Here is a 24505-nt window from a genome sequence, read left to right as displayed (position 1 = left end):
AAATCGTTCAGACACTCTACAATTACATTCATCCTTTCAGGGTCCATGTTTGATTGAATTTTTGTATAACTATGGGAAATAGAAATTTCCTTATTATTACCTGTTACTTATTACTTTAACATTTTCTATCTATCATCAGAAGTGGATGAAAGTTGACAAACGAAATGTTTGCACCGACCATCTCTACCTGCAAAGCGCCCCTTTCGCATCTCCTTCAGAGATGCAGACGTCCCACATCATTATCCAGCCTGACCAAGCAGCTTTGCAGACATCATGAGAGGCACAGTCATAGCAGGCTGGTGCTGGGGATTGAGACGACGTGTGATGATACAGGAGCAGCTGTGATGGATGAGACCGGGAGGGTCCTCGCTGAAAGACTCCATACACAGAAGAGGATCCATGCAAAGTAAGACCTGGGGGTGGTTCACAAAGACTGAGATCGACTTCATTTGGACTTAAACTACGGCAGGAGATTTATGCCCTTAAAAAGTTTGAACTAGATGTAAAATTAGAGGAAATTAACCTTTGAAATTATGATCTTTAGATAAAGTTTTGTCCTTCAATAATAAACTATCAAAAAATGTGAATTCTGTAGATTTGTGACCTCTCTTGAGAAACCAATGGTGAGGGCAACCAGTGTCATGAATATCCTCCCATAGTTAATTCCAACATAAAGTCGATCTAGTCTTTGTGAAACACTCAATACAGGTTCACTTCAATACAGAATATTCCACTTTTTTCAAACAATTAAAGTTATATCAAGTGCAGAAACGTAATTCCTTTGACAGGATGTTTCCATTACAAATGATGTAAACACTTTTCCTAAATTTTCTTTATAATCTCTTTGTTTGGAGACTATTCAGAAGGAAAACGTTTTTATTGCCTTGTAAGAAGAGTAAAAATCACCCCACCCCCCCCCCCCCATAAAAAAAAGGGGGAAAAAAGAAGAAAGTCTCACCCATAGGTCTTTAGAAGTGCATTTCAATGTTAGCTCAAAACGTGCTATGGGCTATACAAGATTGGAATATTAACCTGTGGAGCACTGAACTTCATCTTTCTCAATGGCTTAACACAGCTACCATATGGTTTTAGGAGACAGTGGGCTAATATCATAATGATTATCTACACATTGATTGGTGCTTCCATCCAATATCAATTTGATATCCACTTTAAACATCTTTTTCATCCAAAATGCCTCTCTTTTTTTTCCTTTTAGGAATGGAGGTATCATTCCGCCCCTAGCCCAAGCCCTTCACCGACAGTTCATTGACCCCGTGGTTCAAGGGACCATCAAGGATGCTGGGATTGAAATGAAGGTGAAAGGTCAACTTTTCATTCTAAAAAGATTCAGACTAATATCAAGAGCAGTGAATGAGGGAATTGTGAGGATTACCAGAGAATAAACAGTTGGAGACAAAAATTTCAGTATACCGTATTTGCCGGCGTAAAGGCCGCAGTATTTTTTTTTTGAAAGAGAAAATATCATGCCTTTACGACGAAAGAGTAAAAAAAATTTTTTTTAAAAAGTCAAAACCAGCACGAATTTACACATATGGGACTAGAAACGGTAAAATAACTATACCACTAGGGTACAGGACATTTCCACACATCTTACCGACAATTTTACCTTGCATTGTTGACATAAAGACGAAAATAAACGTCCTAACACAACATTTGCCGATAGATCTTGATCTAAGTTCGTGCCAATGCATTGCAAAAGTAAAGGAAGGGACCCTTTTAACGGAGCTGCCGCGAACATCCATCCGAAGTCGCCTTTTTGTTTTTCCATTTTATGCAGTTTCGCATTACACAGTACATTGTGGAAGGGGTATATCGGACACCAAATCTGCCTGTGATCACTTATTTAGCTAAACTTCCGGTAAATTATAAAAACATTGATGAATTTGGTATCAGTTTGTAAAAAAAAAATAGTGTTTTCGAGAAAATTATGATTATTTTGTTTTGTCCGTATGTTTTTTTTAGTTTTTTTTTACCCTCTTTGAAATGTCAAAGTTGGGGTGCGGCCTATGCGGCGGTGCGGCCTTATCGTCAGCAAATACGGTAAGCTTAGGAAGAAAAATCATTGTAAACCTTCTATTAGCTTCTATCGAGGCCAGCTCATTTTGCTGATGTATATGTTTATGTTTCTTTATCATTACCTTTCTCTTTGTTTCCATCTAGGACCTGTCAGCAGTAGCACTAAGCACCATGCCTGGCATGCCTCTATCGTTACGGGTTGGTCTGGACTATACCAAGGATATGCTGCTCCGCCATCCTCATCTACCACTTATACCCATCCATCATATGGAGGCTCATGCCCTTACAGTTAGAATGGTAGAGAGGTAAGATCCATACTTATCTTCCACTTATTCCCATCCAGTATATGGAGGCCCACGCTCTTAAATTTATAATGGTACAGAGGAGAGTGCTGTACATATCTTTCTTTTAACTATTCTCTTACCCAATCCACCGTATGGAGTCTCACTCTCTTATATAATTATATTCTGGTAATATCACTATGTGCTTCCGAATGACTTTGGATATTATTAGAGGTGACAATATGAGAAAGATAAAATTCATATACTTAGGTTTCTATTTTTCTCGCATCACGCAAATCCATCGTTTTGCGAGTAATGTGCATGTGTATCAATGTATACAAGTCTAACAGGTTTCTTGTATTATGTTTGCAGAGTAGATTTCCCATTTCTGGTGCTTCTGGTTTCTGGTGGTAACTGCATCCTGGCTGTAGCGAGAGGAGTAGGGGATTTCAAGGTGCTTGGAGTGACGTGGGATGATGCCCCTGGCGAGGCATTTGATAAGGTAATAAATCCCCCTCCCCCTTTTGTGATGTTTGAAAATCTAAGCGCTTGTGAATTATCTTGACAAAGTAAGATATCAAGAAAGAAAATCATGACTCTTTCATGTCTTTGGAAATGAGCATAGTTGCAAATAACTTTTCTAATGATATCTTGTGACATTCGGCGTGTTTTTCTTTGTCCAAATTTTGACAGGCTTTGCATTGCTTAGTTTGATGATGTTGATTATGATGATCATGTTGATGGTAAGGATGATGATGATGCTGCAGATAATTATGAATATGATGATGAGACATTGGTGAAAATAATGAATGATAATGATGACAATAATATGTATAAAATATGTTAAGTCTGATGACGATGATGAATATGATGAGAATGCTATGCTGAACATGAATAATTCATATTTTTGTATCCCCTCTGTACCCCCTTTCCCTATTAATCTCTCTCTCACTCTTCTCTCTCTCTCCCTCTCTCCCTCTCTCTCTCTCTCTCTCTCTCTCCGTCCCTTCTTCCCTCTCTCTTCTCTCTCTGATAGGTTGCAAGACGACTGAAGCTGCAGCACCATCCTGACTGCCTAGGTCTGTGCGGAGGCCAAGCGATAGAGAAGATGGCTGAGAATGGTAACTTCAGGTTATTAATAGAGCGAGGAGTGCCTATGAGTAGACACAGGGATTGTAACTTCTCCTTTGCTGGTCTGAAGAACATGGCTAACTGGCTCATACAACATCATGAAGTCAGACAAGGTATGTCAAGTCTTGCATGTTCAGTTAACAACTAAAATATTCATACCCTTGGCAATTTGACGTTTATTATGATTTTTTTTGTAAATCAGGAATGAAAGATGGACTGGTTGAGTTAGACCAGGCCTTTGCTGAATAATTTTAGATGTAAGCTTTGCTATGTCCCATTCTAAAGAAACATAAATTGGGACAAATCAAAATTTCACATACTTAAACAATTACAAAGCTTGGGAAGGGTATGGATAATATAGTTGTTTAACTGTATAGTGTATACTGTACCACATTTCATGTTGAGTACTATAGTTCTGCAATTTCATTTTGAAAAAAAATTATCCTTGAAGTCATGGTTGATTAAGTAGTGAAATGTGGCAGGGACTAGAACGGTTCTCTCATTGTCTCTCTGTCTCTCTCTTTCCCTCAAGGTTTGACTGCATCTGATGACCACCATCTAGCCACCATCAGTGACATCGCAGCATCCTTCCAGCACAAAGTCACTCAGCACCTTGTTATCCGGATTGCTAGGGCCATGCTCTACTGTCAGCAGACTGGATTGATTCCAGAAGGCAACCAAACCCTGGTAGGTACCCAAATACTGTAAACACTGTTATTTTTGCGTGATTAATTTTTCGCGCTGAGCGATTCCAAAACATATTCACAGGTTCTTAAATTCGCATTGCACGCAATTCTGCTAGTTCAAAACTTGCATAAGAAGTCATGCATATATATTCGAGGACACCAACTTTAGCGCGAGATCTGCAAAATTTAAAGCACCGCAAATATTACCACGTTTACAGTAGTCTTTTGTTTGTAAAGTCATGAGGGTTTTTTTTTAGATCCTAAATCTTAAAAGATAGGTGGTCTTTTTATATTTTTTGTACAGGTGGTTGCTAAATCGGGTTTAATTTTCATTACCATGAAAATGTGCCAACCCATGAAAGAATATTGCAAATTTTGAATTGACTTGTTGAGAATGAAATAACTGGTTTCAAATGGACTTACTTTGTAGGAGGTAAAATATCACACATTTCACTATTACCTATTTACAATAGTAGTTGTTCAAACTCCTGCCTTATGATATATGCTATCGATATAAAGCTCTTTTTCATTTCAAATTAATTTAATGCTTTGGATGTTTTCTTCAAAGATCTGAACAAAATGAATTTCAATTTTCTTCCACAGGTTGTTTCTGGAGGTGTTGCCAGCAACGATTACATTCGCAAGGCTCTAGACTTCACCACGAGTCTATTCAAGTACAAACTCATCTGCCCACCACCGTACCTGTGTACAGACAATGGAGTGATGATAGCATGGGCTGGGGTAGAAAGACTAAGACTGGATATGGGCTTCGCTGAAGATCCCCAGTCCCTAAGATTTCAACCAAAGTAAGCAACAAAACCACACCACCACAAATAACAACACCAATACCACTACCAGAAACACCACCACCATGACCACAATCCACAACAATAACAACAACAATATCAACACGAACACACCAACATGACCCACCACTACTAACAACTACAACACAAATAATGGCAGTTACAACACCACCACAATATGCAACAGCAGCAAGAAAACTATAAAAAGTGTACTGTTGCATCTAGGTTAAATATATCACTTATTGCCCCTTCTATAAATACATGATTTTTTAAATATTAATAATAATAATAATACATTTATAGAGCGCAGAAACTATCAAACATTTAGTATATATTCTACTGAACTACATAAAAGAAAGAGATTTACCAGGTTTTTGTAATATATTATATAATCTACTCATTTTTAATAATAATAATTATATTTGCTTATATAGCCCGTAACACTTACTTTATCAGAAGTCTCTAAGCGCTCTACAATAATGCAGCACAATTACCCTGGCTTTAGCAGTGTAGCTGTTACCACGTGCTGCGTTTCAAGGAATAAATTCCTACCAGGTTCCCATTTACTTCACCTGGGTGGAGTGTGGCAAATGTAGATCAATGTCTTGCCAAAGGACATTTTTACATGCTCATCCCTCTGCTACCACTCCAACTGCTCAGTTTCTTTACACTTATTTAGGCCTGCTTTTTTGAGGAACAGTCAATATTTTTCCCCATTTTATTCTCTTGATATCTTTTATACTCTTTTCTTTTTCTTCTTTTTTTCCATGTAGGATGCCACTTGGGGAGGATATTTCAGAGCAAGTCACAGAGGCTAACATCAAGATTAAAAGAATCAAGTTTTGGTGAGGAAACTGCTGGCAGAGCTGAACATAGGACTTCTAGTACCAAGCCTAATACTTCAAGGCAACATATATTGCCAATTTGAAGAGAGGATTGTATTTTTGACCAGGGCCCTGTACTTATTTGCGATTGATTTCGATCACAACTATGTACATAAGAAATAGGAGACTGCAAACTTGTGATTGATTGGAGAACTTGCGATCGATTTGGATCAATCGTAACTATTTGTAAGACGGTGGCCCACGTCATACAGGCTTATTCATAGGAAGATCGAAGTTTTGTTGAGGATGCTAACTCCATGAACTTCTGATATCAAGCCAAATATCTGTAAGACTACTGGTATTGCATCATTTGAAGAGCTGTGTTCATATGAAGTCAGGAAGATGTTTATCAACATTAAACGATTCAGTTACTGGTGGGGAGATATCATGCCAAACATCTGTAAGACTACTGGTATTGCATCATTTGAAGAGATGTGTTCATATGAAGTCAGGAAGGCCTTTATCAACATTACAGGATTCAATTACTGGTGGGGAGATTAACCAGCAGACTTGATCAAATGACATCTTATATCAATCAAGACAGTTACATCTGTCAACTGTGTAATCAGGGCAACCAACGTTAGCAATTCTCCCTATTGCATATCGAGGGTTCAGTGACACAAAGACGTAACTCCTTATTTTGCCAAAATGAGTATCTGATATGAGTATCAAAATGTTCAGAAAATGTGGGATTTCCAGGAAACACAAAGACTTAACTCAACCAAACACCCCATTGAAGTCAATGGCTAGTGAAACATAGACTTAACTCCCACAAGTGCTCAATGACACATAAACCACTTTTTCTCAAAATGGAGTTACTTCTTTGTCTTACTGACCCCTCGATATCATCAATGGCATATTTTCAATACACTGTAATAGCTTTCAGTACTGATATTGGAGACAAAGGTACTTGGACACCACAATGCTTTGCTCAGTTTTGACACACAATTACTTGGGCGGCTGCTTGCTGTCCCGTCGGATAAAGAATCCTCATCAAAATATCACAAACTAATTCTAGAGTTCCTACTAAGTTCAAACTGTCTTTCATGTGAAGATATTATAAAGCCAGATGCAGGAGTTCATCTTCAGAAAAATGTACCCATGTCAGATCTTTCATCTACAAATATTCTGCATAATTTTTCTGTTTTACATTGTCAGCCTAAAATAATGATAATATTGATATGAAAGATTCATACGGCACCAAATTCACTTGAAATCAAATGCTCAACGTGCGCTAGTGCCAAAAAATGAAATGATATTAAAAGGGTCTGCCTTGTACACAAAAGAACGACATGAGTGAGATAGAAGATACAAAAATTAAAATTTAATAATTAACATTAGATGGCTTCGCAGAAGAACCCATTGTTAGGTGGATTCCATCACTTTTTCATCAGGCCTAGTTGTTCACATCAAATCAAATGTAAGAAATGGAATACATTTTGAAATCCTTGTCAGAACTTCACGTCAGAATACAATGTTAACCAGTCACTAGTTGCCTTGTAAAGTGGCAGCTGGAGATAAGAGAGAGGAATGGGGCTAGTCGAGTATCAAGGAGATTGTATACATTGCAATAAAGAATATTCTTACACAGAGAAAAAAAATGGTCCTTGTCGGAATGATACTTTTGTTGTGTTTCTGTTATTTAAAGCCCAACTGCACTAGTTTGGCCAGGAGGGATTAGACCTCCCTGCATGGTCATCGACAGGTGGTTATCTCATCTAATCAGCTCTCGATTCACAAAAGAAAAAGAGGATCATGGGGGACCAATGGTCACCGATTAGGCATCGTTTGCTATATAGAGGGCGCAAGTTGCTATAAGTAGTGCAGTGGGGATTTAAGGTTTAGGTTTATTTGTTCCACTGATTCTTATTACCTTATCAACAACATTATTCACCTACTACAGCACACATTTTGCACATATATCATTATTAGACCACATTTAATGCTCAATTTTATGATTTTCTTTTCTCAATGCTCTGCTAATGATTTTCTTCAAAAAATTCTCTCTGTCCCACCTCCCCTTCTTTCGCTCTCTCTCTCTCTCTGTCCCTATTCCCCACCTTTTCTCTGTATCTCTCGTGCCAACTCTTCCTTTCTCTTTAATCTTTTATCCTTTCTGTCTTTTTTTCATTCTTTTTCACTCTCTGCCTTTCTTCCTGTTGCATCCCTGGACGTTTTTCATTTGCAAAAGCATATACCTACTTCGGCTATTTCCTCTATATATTTAAGGTATTTTCTCGAAAACTAGACAACTTTCCTATGGGGGGAAAAAAGGAAAATACACCAATAAAAAACTGTTTAGGCTAAGGATTTGGAACAAAACATCGATGAAAAATATATTCAGAGTCGAAAAGAGTAAAAAAAAAATAATTTCTGTGCTGTTTTGTCACTAATTTTCAACTAGTTTTACACTACTTTATTTTTATTGGGGAAATTTTCCTTGTTTCCTTTTCTCCCTACCTGGCAAATCTGTTAAAAAGTGAATACGTGTGTATGTTTTATTTAACTTTGTATGTAAACCATGTTAATCTATATTGTATGTTTCTTTGTAAAATTGTGATTGCTTTTATATGTACGACTATGCTGAAGAACAGCCATTGGCTGAAGTATGCCACCGTGCTAAAATGTAAAAAAAAAAAAAAAAAAAACATGACCTCTATGACAAATACACACATCAAACCACAATATAGTGCATAATTTTATATTTTAATTCAAGCTATTTTGACTTAAAATAGTTGACATACATGTATAATATCAATCAGTATAATAAGATGGACATATACAATCATATACTCAGTGTGGAATGTAGTCCTTATTTCTATACAAAAATCATGAAAATACTGTGTACTGAGATTGTACTGATCAACTGCACACGGGTACTGATAAAATTTAAATAAAAGGTACTGATTTAACATTGCATTTTATATCATTACATAAAGAATCGGATTATGGTTTGCTCTTAATGTGGAATATATATATTCAAAAGGACCATATAAGTATAAAATGTCTTTCACATGAGAAATTAGAATAAGAGGCTCCATGGAAACGGTGGTCATTTCATCATTTTCAACACACAAATGGGTTATATATATGTATTTCTTTCAGTCTTCGGTTATTCATACATACATGTATCTACATGCATGTGAATGTGTGTGTGTGTGTGTGTGAGAGAGAGGAAAAATCTGTAAGGGGAATTCCCTTCTCGGCTTCTACAGTCAATGTACAGTATATATTGGAGCAGTAGCATTCGAATGGACTACATGTGAACGATTTCTATCTACATTCTACATCAAAGGAATAGGCAATGTATAGTGTACATGTATATTAAACAGTAACGTTCGAATGGACTATTCAAAGGAATAGGCCTACTTTACCATTATTACTTACTGGAACAGGGTGGCTCCTGTACTAACCCTATGGAGAATATGAGAATTTAGTACCGGTAATCGATGGCTTTAAAGGGTAACATTACGAAAAGCTCTCGTTAAAACTATACCCCACCACTATAGCACAGCAGTCAATGTAATCTGGTGGGGTAGCACTACCCCAGATTCGTTTCTCTCGTTAAAACTTTGTAATCTGGTGGGGTAGCAATACCCCAGTTTCGTTTCTCTCGTTAAAACTTTGAGAGAGCTTCTACTATTACACAGGCACCAATGGGAATCTGATGGGGTCTCACTACCCCACTTTCAATTCTCTCGTTAAAAACTTGGACAGAGCCTTGAGGCTTTGAGTGAGAGATTAAGATATTGGATTGCAGCTGGACTCTACATCATCTTACGTAATACTAGTGTAAACAAACTCTTACTGGGGTCTGCCTGAAAGGAAATGAGAAGTAGGAAATAAGTATTTTACTTGTTTTAAGATATTTTCATGTCCTAAAGTCACTAATAATTTAGATGAAGACCAAAATGAAAGTTCGAACGAAGCAAAATGACCCATAATTGGCGATATAACAACAATTTTAACTTTGGCAGCGAACCCCTGCATGTGTCTCTTTCTCCCTTCTCCCTTCCTTTCCCCTTGTATCATGCTTATCTCTCTCTCGCTATCACCTCATCAAGGTCTCGGTGGGGGTGGATTACAGCGCTAGTGTTTACTTAGGGCTTATCACAATCTCAGCTCTAGTACAAGTAGAAATGGTGAAAGTCAAATGGGGGTTTCAATTTTAAACGACGAGTTTTCGTCATGATTAATAGGTAAATGAACTTTCATGGTGGAACAATCATTCTACATTATTCTGGTGTGTAATAGAGTTGGACACTGATCTCATAAATGTTCATTTAACCTCTTCCCAATAGAAATGGATAAAAAATACTTTTGATCGCTGAAAAATAGAAATCACACTTTTTTGCAATAACCACTACTGACTATTCACAAGCTGAAACACAAAGTAATTCCTAGTTTTCCACTTCCTTGACTTAGTGCAAAATTAAAAGCACCAGTTTTGTTAAAAATCTATGATATAATTATAAGTTTTGGTTGCAATACTTATTCATTCGTAGGAGAAGGAGAGAAATTGAAGAGCGTATCCTAACCCTAAACATTTGACGTCAAAATTTAAACTGTAATAAAAGTGTAAATCAGTAGAATGGTACTGAACGTTTTTGAAGTACAGGTTTATCGTTCCGAAGGGATAAAAGATCTTTGCTTAACCTTTAAAAAAATTGTCCACTATAGAGAAAAAAATGGAAGAATTGAGATTAAGTAGTTACGAACATAAAAAGTTGAGTTGAATAAATTCATTAAAAAACACATGCAAGAAGAACGCAGTTACTTTCCATACATTCTATCATAATCTATCTTTACAAATATATTTTTGTAATATATTGAACTGTAATATTTACAGTATATTTTACTACATACATAATTATAATGGACACTACATTTATCAGTGTAAATGTGTTACCGCTATTTGGGTACCTGAAAATTCTAATTAGAAATTTCATTAAAAACATGTACACGTCTACAAGTGAATCTTCAAGGCAAGAATGCATTATAGTAGTTGAAAAATTGACAAAATTATTTACATTTCCACAAGAGATACACAAGGAATAAGTTATGATCATGTTCAAAAATGCAAAGATATACAGATATTTTTGACAAACTACAAGTCATCTAAACATGCATCACATAAAAAATACAAGCACATCCCTAAAGAATAGTACTATGAATGTCCTAATTCAATCAATCAATTCATTTCTAAGTTTAATTGACATTAAACATTTTAAAAGAGGATGTGTCAAATGGTGCTTCGATTGACACAAATCTACTGACCATATCTTGCATTTTACAATAATCAAAATACTTTTATCTTGCAAATTTATTTGTTATGCTGTTAGAACTCTACACAAGAAATATGGGATAAGAAGTTGGGGGATGGATGCATATTAATATTTCAGAGGCTATCCGATTCTTTGGATCATATGTTGAAGAAATATATATTTCTTCTTCTAACATGCATATTTATATCACAGTCACACCATCAAAACTGACTTTAAATCAAGCTCCAAAACAACCTCTTCTTGGTCATTTGGTGTAACATAACTTCATACTCTGTTACTCTGCGGTGTGTTGTCGGTCTCTTTCATGAAACTGGGGGATTATGCAGATACAAATTTCATGATGATAACTTAATTTACAATCATAAAGCAAGCACTGTACATGATACATAATAAATATCCACGTACATGTGTAGAAAGTAAAGGACTAAACTGAATTTGTGATAGTGTACCATACCTCTTTCACACTAGGGAAGGTTTTTCAGATGACCTTTGGGAATGAGGGTCATGACATTCTGTAATATTCTTTTAATGATTTAAACCTAAATTTCTGATCACATCTCAATATCTTATCAACTTCATCCAACCAATTTACAAAACATCAATCAAATTTTGTTCTTGTTGTTGCAGTAAAACCTTTACAGCCTCTACTTTTTTCATTTTCAAATGCTTTCAATAAAAAAAAATGTCATGAAAGATAAAGAATACTGTAATCAAACAAACACACACGCAGACACACCCACACACTTAACATCATTCAGGAATGTTTCTGTATTAAGATCAAGTATATCAAATCCTAGTGACTGACAGCATCTTTATCAATTTGTATCCTCTTACTTTGGATTTGACATGATGAAAGAACTTCTCATCGCACTTTGGCAATGGCACAATCACACATTAATTCCCTGAATAATCTCTTTATATGTATCTAAAATCATACTACACTACTACAATGTAATAGAACATGCTCTAAAAAATAACAATTTATCATACAAATACATTTTGTATCTAAATGTACCTCTAAGCTATTGCACATTATTTTTTTACATAACTTAAAAATACAAAGCCTGTTTATAAAAGTATCATTAAGTGACATGTATGTTTAATAGCAAGAGTAACCTTATGTCATAGTTAAAGGTCTTATGAGTTTAATGGGGTGAATGTGAGCAGCAAATTTCATTGTTTAATGTGAGAGGTAAATAGTTTGCTCCATGTATCTTCACAGGAGTAAGATCAGAAAGTGAGAGAGGGCAGAGAAGATGGAGAGGGATGAGAAAAAAGAGAAAATATCAAATACATAATGCAAACTATAATTGGGGAGATGATAAAACAGATAAAATGTAGCATACCTGATTACCTGGTCAGAAAAGACAAGAAACAAATTTCAGGATAATTTTTGACAAATGGGGAAAATTCCTGGCTGAAATAAAGAAGTAGTCAGATAAAGCCTCTGTGAGTAGGTTTTTTTAAAGGGGCTAGAAATAATAGGTTGACATGAAGGGAAAATATGGTCCTCTCTTGAGAGAAGTCTGAACGAAAAGGTACAAGAAAAGAAGAGTACATGTGGTTGGACATAGAAGGAAAGTGAGCACAGCCACAATGAATTTAGATTTCACAAAGAAATAAATATAAAATAACACAAACTAAAAAAAGATGCAAACACTGGCTTAAAAAACAGAATTTTGAATCCATAGAAAAATAGAAGTCAGAAGCAAAAGGACTTTACTTGAGGATTTAAGACAAACATTCAACATGCAAAATCAGATAGCTCATTTGCAAAAGCACGCTACATTTGTTTTCAAGACACAAACTCAACATGCAACACAAAATAGTTCAGAAGCAAAAGGATGCTAAATGTGGTTCAAAAGCACCGAACATGCCACATTTTGCAGAGAAAGCTGAGAGCACAATACATAGAGAGGAGGTGAGGTCAGGGTGAAGAAGGCAAACGAAAGAAGATGAGGTGCAAACAAGCGATGCAGTGATTGGTTGGTCATAACCATGTGTTTTGTGCATTTACACGAAATCCTGTGGTTTAAGAAGAAAAAAAATTGCAGTCGGTAAGAGTAAAGAAATATGGACATCACAAATATGTCCTGACAAATTAATTTACGCATCGTTGTGGGCTCAGCCAAATGCAAAAAAATGAAATAATAATAAAACCAGCCGATGAAGATCGTCACCCTGCAGTTATGATCTTTCTCTGGATATATCTAAATAGTGCATGTTAACTGTGATTAGATAAACCTTTTCTAAATCATTGCTTCATTTATTCATTCATAATATAAACAAATTAGAAGGACAACATTTTACAAAATGTGTGTTTGCATCCTTATGCTAGGTTTACACCATTAATGTTATCAGTAGAACATTGTCAAACCACTTCTTGAGAACATCGTTTCTTACAAAAAATATATATATATATGGGTAATAATAACAATAATGATAATTATATGTCTTGCTTTCCCAGGTGAGCTTAATCAGCATTAATACTGTTCTCCCTGAGGGCCCTGCAATCATATTATTATTACCCGGCTTTACATGCATTTACGTGTAAGTCAACACAGTTCCCATAGACACTGACTAAAATGTGACTAGTCTTCATACATTTTTAGAGACTTAAAGAAAGAAATCATGTTAAATGAAGAGACTAGTGAACATGAAAGTTCATAACAAGGCACTTTTGGAAGAGTACAGTATACAAACAAACTTTTGAGAATTGCTGTGCACTCCTAGCCTCTACATGTCTTTTTGTGTGAGCGAAATCTTCACAAATCTACTCAATCCATTGTTGAATAATTGTGTTCAACAGATCTCTGCCCAAGTTGCATGGAATAGGAAAACCTATGAAAGCTTCCATTTTCAACTAAATATCACAAAATTAACAAATATGCTGATATATAACAATGCTGATTAAAAAACATTTTATTCTTGATTGTAAGTACTTAAATATTCCATTCCGTATTGCACATTATGTAAACACTCTAAAACCCTCACATTTAGATTCAAATGGAGTGACATCTGCAGAGATTAAGTTCATGACAAATTAGTACTTTTCCAATAAAATTCACATATTCTTGAAATGGCAATAGTATGTTTCGCCTCCATTTTGGGGTCATAAAATATTTGTTCAGTAAATCATTGTAGTATCAAATGATACTAAAGTTGAAACATGTTTGTTTTTAAACAAAAGAATTAAAAAAAATAGGCACTTAAAATATACTTTAACCATACATCAGAATGCAGCATTAAAATTTTCTGAAAATGATTCAGAATCGTGAGTGCTACACTAAAAGCAAGTGATGGGCACATCAACCAAGTATATCACACATATTATTATGCATGGGTCTAGAGTAACAAGTATCAAATAAACTGTTGATATAACCTAGGATCTAGGTTTTTAATTTGTTCATATCTCATACTGTAAGATGAGCTTCAGTATGTGTACCTGTTAATCCATTAGTAGTGGCTTCTGGAGCCAGAAAGACGTCATCTTCATGCGAGTTCATTTCCTCCTCTAATTCATTAATCTCCTGGACAGTGGTGTTATTCTGAACAGCATCCTTCGACAAAAATGGCTGACTACCCATCCCATTACTGGGCAGTGAAGGGTCCCGGTCCTGTGCAGATACACCAGAATCACTGGGCACCATGTGGGTTGTGACAGGGGGTGTGTTGGGGGTGCTGTTTGCCGGAGATGGTTTGAAATGGGTTGGTGGGTGGGGCTGCAAAAGGGGCGTGTGCTCGTGTGGAGAAGGAAGCTCTTGTAATATCTCGTTGTTCGCTTGTTCGAATGGCATATTCAGCTCTATATAGTCCTAGAGAAAGAACAAGTTTGACAATAATTGAAAAATATTTTTAAATACGGACAATATGCAAGACAAAAATTAAGTTAATTAACATATGAACAAAGCAATTCAGTGACAGAGTGAAATGTTTACCAAAAAGAGAATGAAGTTGGAAAAAGTGTGTCTTTATTGTGTACAAGCACCATTCCACCTAACTTCTCTTTTCATCGCCAAAATTAATGTCCAAAATGAGTCAAATTCATGCAAAACAAAACATAATCCGATAAATCCCATTAAATTTAGAAAAGAGAATTCTGAATATTTAATATAAATTATGACAATGTTAACAAAGTAAATTTGTAAACCTACAATCTATTAGAGGATACTTACTGATGCAACATTAGCTTCTAACATATCACCCAATCTGACTGCTAGAATACTGAATGATGGCCGCGCCTCTGGCTCCGGTGTCCAACATTCCAACATTGTATCATATCTGAAAGAATAAAGATATTCTTGTTATTTGCAATGTGTCACTACAAAACACACACAAAGATTCAGTTTGCGACATTAGTGAAAATGGAAAAGATAGTCTTATATGTTATATACACATACATGATAAAGGGTCTTATCATATTCAGAATTCAGAAATAAACTAATCTATCATCTTGAAAGTTTTCATACTCAGAATAATATGATAAATAGCTGGAATTCTGAAGTATTTAGAAGTATCCCTTTTTTGCGCAAATGAAATGAACAATCTTTCTCTTGTTATATGACCTCAGTTTGACCAATCATTTTGCAAGATTCTTGTTATGCCGGATGTCATGAATGGATAAATTATGCTTGAACCCATTGCCTACGTGAACAGGCTTGTCCCTGTGTAAAGCCAATGGGAATGCAATAATTTGGTAGTCGACGGATTAACAAGTATTATATACCTCACTTTAGAGATCTAGCCATCTGATTGGTCGAAATTGGAGTCGTGATTTTAGCCATGCCCAGCCTACCAGTCAATAGTCTTTTGAAAAGTGCCCTGAGTACTGCGATCCCCTTTGGTTTACGTGTTAATTGTGTAGATCTAGACTGCAGAGGGATATATGTGTGCAATCTCAATGGGAAGGATTTTAGCACACAAACTTGAGTGGTGCGCGATCAGACACCCTATTAAGACTAGGTCTCGATAGCGTAAACAAACTTGATTACCATGATTGGTAAGTCACACTTTTTGGTCTATAAAAGTTATAATGACTGCTTTAATATTGGAGGCATACCGGGTAGTTGTTTTTATAGGCTCTCGGGGAGGGTACATCGTGGTATCAACCCCCAGCACGCCTCAAGGGGATAGCACAATGTAACCTCCCCTTGAGCATATAAAAACAACTATGTCTCTCAAAGCAGTCATTATTACTATATTAGTCCCAGCTACTCACACTCCTGGAGGTGCATAGTCAGGTGCGTTCATTCGATATCCATTCTTGATCTTATTGTAGAACTTCTCATCAATCTGAATCCCTGGGTATGGAGAACCACCGAGAGAAAATACTTCCCACAAGAAAACAGCATAGGCCCACCTGATAAGAACAATGATAAAATAATTATATACCGGTGACCAACTTTAAGGGGGATATGAGACTATATTTCCAGATTGTAATCATACTGCCCAATTTAAAGATGATGGAAATATGGTTATGTAGAGAGCAATGTAATCTTTTGACCCAAACAAATCATTGTAGTAATGATATACACTAATGCTCAAGGTGCAGTAAAAAAAGAAGAACAGTAAACACACTAGAGTATACCACATTGGAACAAATACATACATACAAATATATGTAGTGTAAAGGTAAATGTACATCAGAGCTACTGTGATCATATGAGTTCCTCAGGTAATTTTCAAAGCGATCAACACCAGTAATATTGTGAACAACTGTAACATTTAATTGGGTAAATTGCACAATGTGAATATGACTCATCCCCCATAATTTTGATGTATTATGAATGAGGGATTTAGAGTTAGATAATCTTTGAGAATTTTAAGGTTACTACTCTAGGGTAGACTATTTATATGATGATAAACAAGCAACATTTAAAGCCTCACTGCACTATGCATAGCTACATGTGCCCTCTATATAGGAAGCAATGCCTAATCGGTGCCTGTTGGTCCCCCAAGATTCGCTTTTTCTTATGTTAATTGAGAGCTGATTTGATGAGATAACCACCTGTCAGTGCCGGGAGGTCTAAATCCCCCCTGGCCAAACGAGTACAGACAGGCTTTAAATGATTATTGTAAATTATCATGCAGTGAAAACTTACACATCACTGTATGTTGTGAATACTTTGTCAAAAATAGACTCTGGTGCCATCCACTTGATAGGTAAACGTCCTTGCTGCAATGGAGAGAAGGATGTGGAAAACATATGAGAAATATAAAGTTCATCCTTATTATTATACATATTCCATTGCAGGAAAGGAAGTATTTAAGGGCTACATAGATCACTATTCCTTTTTCGAATTGGCAACACTGGTAATTTTTTCTTGCTACAAAAGTAGAGTATGATAATATAAATGTACATGGTGATAAATGATAAATATCAAGTGGCGAAGGTAGAGTTAAGTACCTTGCCCTGTGGAAATGAGTGTTATACAGGCATCAAACATTATTGCTATAATAATAATAAATTGTTATACCTCACCATTTTATTGTTACCATTGCTGTAAAGTCACATGGATTGGAAAAGAAGACCTGCAGGTTACAGTTGTTTAGCTAATCCTTTTCTTTTCCCAGCATCCATGTGACTCTTTCCAAATGTACTCTTGTTTTGTATTCAACGATTTTCTTTGTTTTTGCCGAATAAATAATAATAATAGTATTTTAAAAGTACCTTGCCACTTGCGACATAGTCCGGATCATCATATAGATGCTTGGCCAGCCCAAAGTCACATATCTTGAGGGTGTAGTTTTCTGTTACTAGTACGTTCCTGGCTGCTAGGTCACGATGAATTACCTTGTATACAAGATCAAATTGAAGTTTATTAAAAGAAACGGAGAGTGTTGTTTATCAAATAAAATCATAGAAACATTTAAAAAGAATCTAAAGACATATATGTTTGCATGTTATTTTAGTTGATTATATGTTGAATGTATATCAATGCATATTTGTTCTCATTTCTCTATGTAACTCATTCTAATTCTATCCATCTGCACCTCAGAATAACTTACTAGATCGATAGCACATAACAAATGTTGTATTTATTATTTATTATTAAATATACATGCAGCAACAGGCTTTTTACATGTACATACATTCACTTAACACGTGGTGTAAAATTCATAAGATGAATAAAAATAAGACAATTTCTACAAGGGGTAATCAGCATACTGCTTTTAACTTTCCAGTGTGTTTTTCAAATATCCATAACAAATTTATGCATTAATCTAACATACACGAAGGTGAGGAAGATTCTTTTGTGAAGCGGAGTGGCACATAAAAACCTGACAAGTTTTGTGAAACGCCCCCCTGGAGTCTGAATTACAACTTCCAGTGCATGTTTGGAGCTGCCTAGGCTAGCAAGATCCCATATAAAATGAAAGCTGTTTGATTACTTTCGAGACATGTTTCGTTTTTTTAAGCCATGATATTATGTGCCAATTCATTTCAGTAAGAAATCTCAACCTATTCTTCAACATATTCAAATAGACACGTTGTCTTACATTTTTAGAAGCAAGGAATTCCATGCCCCTTGCCACTTGGAAGCTATAACATAGGAGATCTTGACTATTAATAGGGTCATCTTGGAGAGGGGAGAAAACTTCCTCTGGAATAATCTGTAATAAAAAAAAAGGTTTTAAAGAATGACTGTTTCTTCAAGAGCAATGAAACAAATAGGCCTGTGCGCACTTTATACTAGCAATAGAGAGGATGGTGGGTTATAGTATTGTGAAAATAAAATCTGAAAGGATCAAACAAACACTTAGACTGATATTTAAGAGTTCTAATAACTGATTTTTTCCATATAATTTTGAGAGGAGACTAGTAATACGCAGAAAAAATTAGGTAAATGAAAGCTAGTCATTCATATCCATATGCATCTCTTAAGTTCTGCTTTTCAATGGATGCAAGTGAAAAAGTGATCTGAACATGAGGCAGGTAGCCTGTATATAAATTTGACTTTCATGTTACAATGAGAAACACATTAGGGGAAACATGTGGTCATTTATATACGGATAGTTGTCCTACAGAGGTGTTCATTAACATATTTTGAATGTAAGGCTTAGGCTGGGAGAAGTTTCAACTGTTGTTGGTAGAGTCGCTGCTAGGCAAGCAGTAAATGGCAGGTTCAAATCCCGCTGGTTCCAAGATTTTGTCTGAATTGTTTTGTAATTACAAGATCAAGCACAGATCTTCATCTACTGAGTGCAAGCCAAAAGGTTTTCTTTACAATTGGTCACCAAAGTAGTTTCTGATTGATGTTTCTTAATCCAGACTTTCAAAATGTGAGCATTCCTCACCTGGTCATAGACGGCCTTCATGCGTCTTTCACTGCCCGAGGAGGTCTGGAAGGTATTACTAGCTCCAGTACTGCTTGAATGACCGGTGTGACTCTGACTACCTGTACCCTCAGGGGTCTCCGAGAAGTATTTCCTCTTGGACCGCAGGAAGTCTAGCAGGTTCCCGTGGCAACAGAATTCAACAATGGCCAAGACAGGACCTGTAAGACGAAAGATCATTTTTAAAACACTTTTTATTAAACACATAAACAATTCTGCATCATTAAATACCATGACAAATATAAACATAGGTCACAGTTTTGTTAATGAAGTCATATACAATTTTATTTTTTCTTTTGTCGCTATAGAAAATATAAGTGCTACCTATTTGAATAAGGAAAGCTGATCAATTTAGCCCTTGAAAATTCCTATCCTAAATGGAATAAATCCTAGCCTTTCTCATCATTTAAAATGGTAGCACCAACAAAGTTGACCATGTTGAGATGCTTATTAAAAACATGACTTCATATGAGAACAAATATAGCAATAAAGAAAAAATTTCAGCACTCCCAATTTAAATAAAGAACGTTAAACAATTTAACAACTAAAAGTTTCTATCCTGAATGGAATGAACCCTAGCTTTTCTCACCGTTTTGGGTGCAAGCACCAAGAAAGTTAACCACGTTGAGATGTTTCCCGATGTGACCAAGCATCTTGAGTTCCGCCCACAAGGCCTTCTTCTCCAGAGACGTTGCTCCACCTGCCCAGCCAAGAAATCAAGTAATAAACCACATTAAAGGCATCATTTAGCAATGTTAAATCTGAGATGCACGGCCCTACGTGTGATCAGTGTCTGTGATATGGTGTAATATTGAAGCCCAAAAAAAAATTGCGCTTCAAAATGATCAAGAAGTGCCTCAAAAAATAGAAATCTTTGAGTGACCGGTTTTACCATTCTCGTTTTCCCCAATAGACTGTAGTGATATGAAAACCGTTAGGCAAATGCAAAATTTGGTTTCAATTTCCAATCATAAATATTTTGATAATCGGACAGGCGATCGGCTTGTAAAAGTCATGGGGTTCCTAACTGACCTAAAGGCACCAAAGTTTTTGTCTTATTTCACATCAGACATGATGAACTTCATTTGTATTTGGTTCTATCATTTTACTTGAATCATTTAATCTTGTACAGCTTCTATAATCACCAATGAATACATTTTAAGATGTATCTGAACTGCATCTTATTTCTGGTCAGCAAACTGTCAAAGCACAAAACTATGTCTGTAATGGGTGAGGAGTCTAATAGTGTACGACATACTTTTTAAATCAATATAAATTGAATATCATTCATACTACATAAGACTCCTACTTTCTAAACTGGCCCTACCTGAGCTTTAAAAAAAATGACACACTCTACCAGACAAATCAGGTTATAGCATAAGATGGTCAACAATGTTTTGTTTTTTAACCATTGGGTATTTGTTGATAGCTACATACGTGTTTGGTGCAGTAAAGTGCTTAGAGCAAGGTCAACTTTGGCTTCACAAAGGGTGAATAATATATTTTGTCAGCGTTACTCAAGAAAACAAATGAAATATAATTACTACACAACACAACAAATTGTCTGTTTCGAACCAGAAGGCACTAATTCTTTGTGAAGGGATTATAGAGTGAACACCTTCCGACTCCAAACAGACAAAATATCGACTATACATACTTTTGAGTTTCTTGACTGCCACTGTGATGTTATTCTCAGTCCCATCAATGCCTACAGCAACAGCTTTGATGACCATACCAAAGGCTCCTTTACCTATTACACCACCTACAAGAGTTAAAAGAAAAAATGATTTATTCATTTATAATGCTCACGCATCCAAAACTTTTGATCAAGGCACGACAATAATAAATACCCAAGTTACATAAAAAATAGCTCAACATAGATACGTTTTAGCTGTGTTTTTATTATTCTGTTGAATCTAACTTCCTCAGATAAGAAGGAAGTGAGTTCCAGAGAACAGGTGCAGTCTGTCTCCGTCTGTAAAATAATAATATTAATAACAACTGACAACAACAATGATGATGACAGCACTATTTCTCATACTAATTCTACTACTACTACTACTACTACTGCTACTGCTACTGCTGCTACTACTACTACTACTACTACTGCTACTACTACTACTACTACTGCTACTGCTACTGCTGCTACTACTGCTACTACTACTACTGCTACTACTACTACTACTGCTACTGCTACTGCTGCTACTACTACTACTACTACTACTACTGCTACTACTATTACTACTGCTACTGCTACTGCTGCTACTACTACTACTACTAACAACAACAACAATCACCACCACCGCTATAGTATTGTCATAATTATGACATACAACATCACCAAGAGATATTCTGTATTTGTCATTAATAATTAGGTTATATAGAACTATGGAGCATGGAACATACAATGATCCATGAACATGTATATTAATCTTATCAATAATTGTCTGCTGACAGCTACGAAGATATTAACCCATGTCCATCTTAGGGAGATGTGAGTTGATCTAGAGGTCGTTCACTTGGTCAGCTCTCTAGAGACCTTCACCTACTTCACCTACAAACTGGCTCAGACAGACCCCGGTCCAAAACTGAGTCACGTCTATCGGATGGTTTTGTTATTGAAGAAAACACCATAACCATACCTTACCCATCTGGCTATGCATTTTCCAACCAAAACATTTAATTCTTTTGAATATAAAAAATGTATTACTATTCATTTATTATATAAGTTCAATATATATTTTTATTGCAAATATGGAAATACAATTCGAATATCTGTACATGTACCTAGCAATTTGCCAAGGTCGTTGAAGCACAATTATATATCATATGTACAAAAGAATTCCAATTTTACTACCATAATGATACCACGCATAATGTTTTAAGTGTAATTTTACTTTGTCACTGATGTATACTTTGTAAAAGAAACTGCAATTCGGCTCTCGGGCCGTGAATGTTTTTAAATGAAATAAACCATTTTAAATAAATAAATTTAAGGTCGGTCCCCAGACATAAATAATCATATCTGATTGATACACGTCTGTAAAAAACCTAATTACACACACACACTTCAACATCAGATCTACACAGGTCATGTGATTGCAAATTGAATGCAGACTTTGTATGAGTCTCCTCACTAAATTCACTCACAAAGCTCCGACATTCAAGTCCTTCTAAATAATTTAGAGAAAGAGATTAAATCCTCTCACACTTACCCAGTTTTAATCTTTCTCTGGGGAACTCCCACCTTTGATTGTATGCAATGTTCTCATAGGGGTCGTCACTCACTGAATAAATAGACCTTCTGTTACTGCCAAACCTTGGCATCTCAATGGGGGGTAGGCGAGATGCACGACGAACCTTGGGTCTCCGTCGATACTAAAATGAGAAGAATACCGAGGCAATTGTATGAATTTCAATTTGCAGATTTAAATGTGCAACTATGAACTTCGAAATCATTCCTGCATTCCTACCCATGAGAGAGCCTCCAATGATCCAATTATAAAAAAAAAATCCACAAGCTCTCCAAGGTGAGATCAGAAAAGTCTGCTGGACCTGACAGAGTTCCGGCTAAGCTTGTTCGGCTCTTCACTTGTGAGCTAAGCACCCCACTATATGATGTACTGAATGCCCTGTTAAGGGATGGAATAGTACCACAGCTACGAGAGGAAGCCATAGTTATTCCGGTATCAAAAAAGATACGGTTGCTGAACAATTCATTGCCACATGGTTGCTCTCGGACATAAGTCGATTCAGCAGCTGGGCTGGACGATCAACAACTCATTGTCTAGTGAACTTGGTAAACACCAAGGTTGTCTGTCAGAGAAATCATCACTGACAACAGGTGTGCCACAGGGTACAAAGTTTGGACCAGTGATGTTTTTTATACTTATCAAGATGCTCTCTCTACCTCTGGAGTTAGGTATTGGAAATACATGTACGTTGATGACATGACCATCGTGGAATCAACAGGTGCAACATGTTAGGTGCAGACTACTCTTGACTCTCTAAATGGCGGGTGTGGAACAATCAAATGTGATTGAAAGCAAATAAATATAACTCAATATGTTTCGATTTCGGGAGAATTGGCCTGCCACCACTGAACCTGACATTGAACGACCATACCCTGTCTGCTTAAGGTAATGGAGAATTGGGGCGTCCAAATTCAACCTTACTAGAAATGGGAAGGTTAACAAATTGACGATATTCTTTGGATTTATAGATGGTACATATGGCATCCTGGTATTACTCAAAGACAAAGATCCTTGATTGGAAGGGTGCAGCGCAGCAGGCTCTTAGGCTCATTTTAGGCTCCCAGTACCTAACATATGACAATGCCCTGGATGTCACACAATCACAAACTCCTGAAGATAGACATTCTAATTTGTTCAAGATTACCTCCCCTTCTCATATTCAAAATTTTACCTACACATTACACATTCTTGTCCTATGCATGAATTTTCTTTTAGAACTACATATGTAAGAGTTTTACTTCAAAATGACTCTCTTGCCCCAGGTGTGTTTCCTCTCTTGGAAGGCCTTTTCTATACACATCTGCTTTACCTTGTACATGCAGTATATGAGGATGATGAGAAAGATGACACATATTATTGAGACAAGATAAGGTAGGATCCTCTCCAGAATGCCAGGAGGTGGTTGCTCTGTAAGAACAACAAACATGAAAAATGCATATTAGGGTCTACGAGAAACATGTCAATCTTATAATTAAGATGTCAATTCCTACACGTTACTGGATTACATGAATGTGTTTGTTCGATTTACAACTGTTAAGTGCATAAGATAGAATTAAATTTTGATAAACCTAGTTGTAGCAGCCACAATTGTGGCTAACAGGGGAATCTAGTCATTTGAATTTAGTAGGTTCATGCTTTGAATGAGTCGACAAATGTAGATTCTCCAACTTCTGTTCAGATACCACGTCGATACCACTTTCATTTTGCAGCGTTTTTGGTATTGTTCAGTTTGTATGGCAATTTTGAGGTTGAGTGATTTGAAGAAAAGTGTGAGTCTTGTGATGGCTCTGCATGCAATTCTCTT

The 24505-nt window shown here is 36.2% G+C and overlaps 2 protein-coding genes across 3 annotated transcripts in view; one reads left to right on the top strand and one right to left on the bottom strand.

Annotated features, from left to right (window-relative positions):
- The first annotated feature begins 149 nt into the window (after positions 1 to 149).
- LOC593140 (probable tRNA N6-adenosine threonylcarbamoyltransferase, mitochondrial) lies at positions 150 to 6516 on the top strand. Its single transcript, XM_030990035.1, has 8 exons — positions 150 to 406; positions 1217 to 1316; positions 2182 to 2342; positions 2691 to 2820; positions 3355 to 3562; positions 3982 to 4136; positions 4739 to 4941; positions 5715 to 6516. The coding sequence occupies exons 1-8, from the start codon at positions 165 to 167 to the stop codon at positions 5788 to 5790; spliced, it is 1275 nt and encodes a 424-aa protein (XP_030845895.1). The 5' UTR covers positions 150 to 164; the 3' UTR covers positions 5791 to 6516.
- A 5946-nt stretch (positions 6517 to 12462) lies between these two features.
- The window catches only part of LOC100888329 (vascular endothelial growth factor receptor 1), a 59699-nt gene continuing 47656 nt past the window's right edge, over positions 12463 to 24505 (bottom strand). For both annotated transcript variants that reach the window (XM_030990033.1, XM_030990034.1), the window contains 12 exons: positions 24011 to 24108; positions 22663 to 22825; positions 21105 to 21209; positions 20037 to 20147; positions 19409 to 19608; positions 18611 to 18724; positions 17781 to 17903; positions 17212 to 17285; positions 16329 to 16469; positions 15286 to 15391; positions 14556 to 14925; positions 12463 to 13135 (listed from right to left, as the gene is read on the bottom strand). In XM_030990033.1, coding sequence (XP_030845893.1) covers positions 13101 to 13135; positions 14556 to 14925; positions 15286 to 15391; positions 16329 to 16469; positions 17212 to 17285; positions 17781 to 17903; positions 18611 to 18724; positions 19409 to 19608; positions 20037 to 20147; positions 21105 to 21209; positions 22663 to 22825; positions 24011 to 24108 — 1640 coding nt within the window. In that variant the 3' untranslated portion in view covers positions 12463 to 13100. The remainder of the gene's footprint in view (positions 13136 to 14555; positions 14926 to 15285; positions 15392 to 16328; positions 16470 to 17211; positions 17286 to 17780; positions 17904 to 18610; positions 18725 to 19408; positions 19609 to 20036; positions 20148 to 21104; positions 21210 to 22662; positions 22826 to 24010; positions 24109 to 24505) is intronic.

This window comes from Strongylocentrotus purpuratus, unplaced genomic scaffold (assembly GCF_000002235.5).
Source record: "Strongylocentrotus purpuratus isolate Spur 01 unplaced genomic scaffold, Spur_5.0 spur5_scaffold_19, whole genome shotgun sequence".
In the NCBI taxonomy this organism is placed as follows: Eukaryota; Metazoa; Echinodermata; class Echinoidea; order Camarodonta; family Strongylocentrotidae; genus Strongylocentrotus; species Strongylocentrotus purpuratus.
Note: the sequence above shows the minus strand (reverse complement) of the source record. Positions and strands in the feature narration are given on the sequence as shown.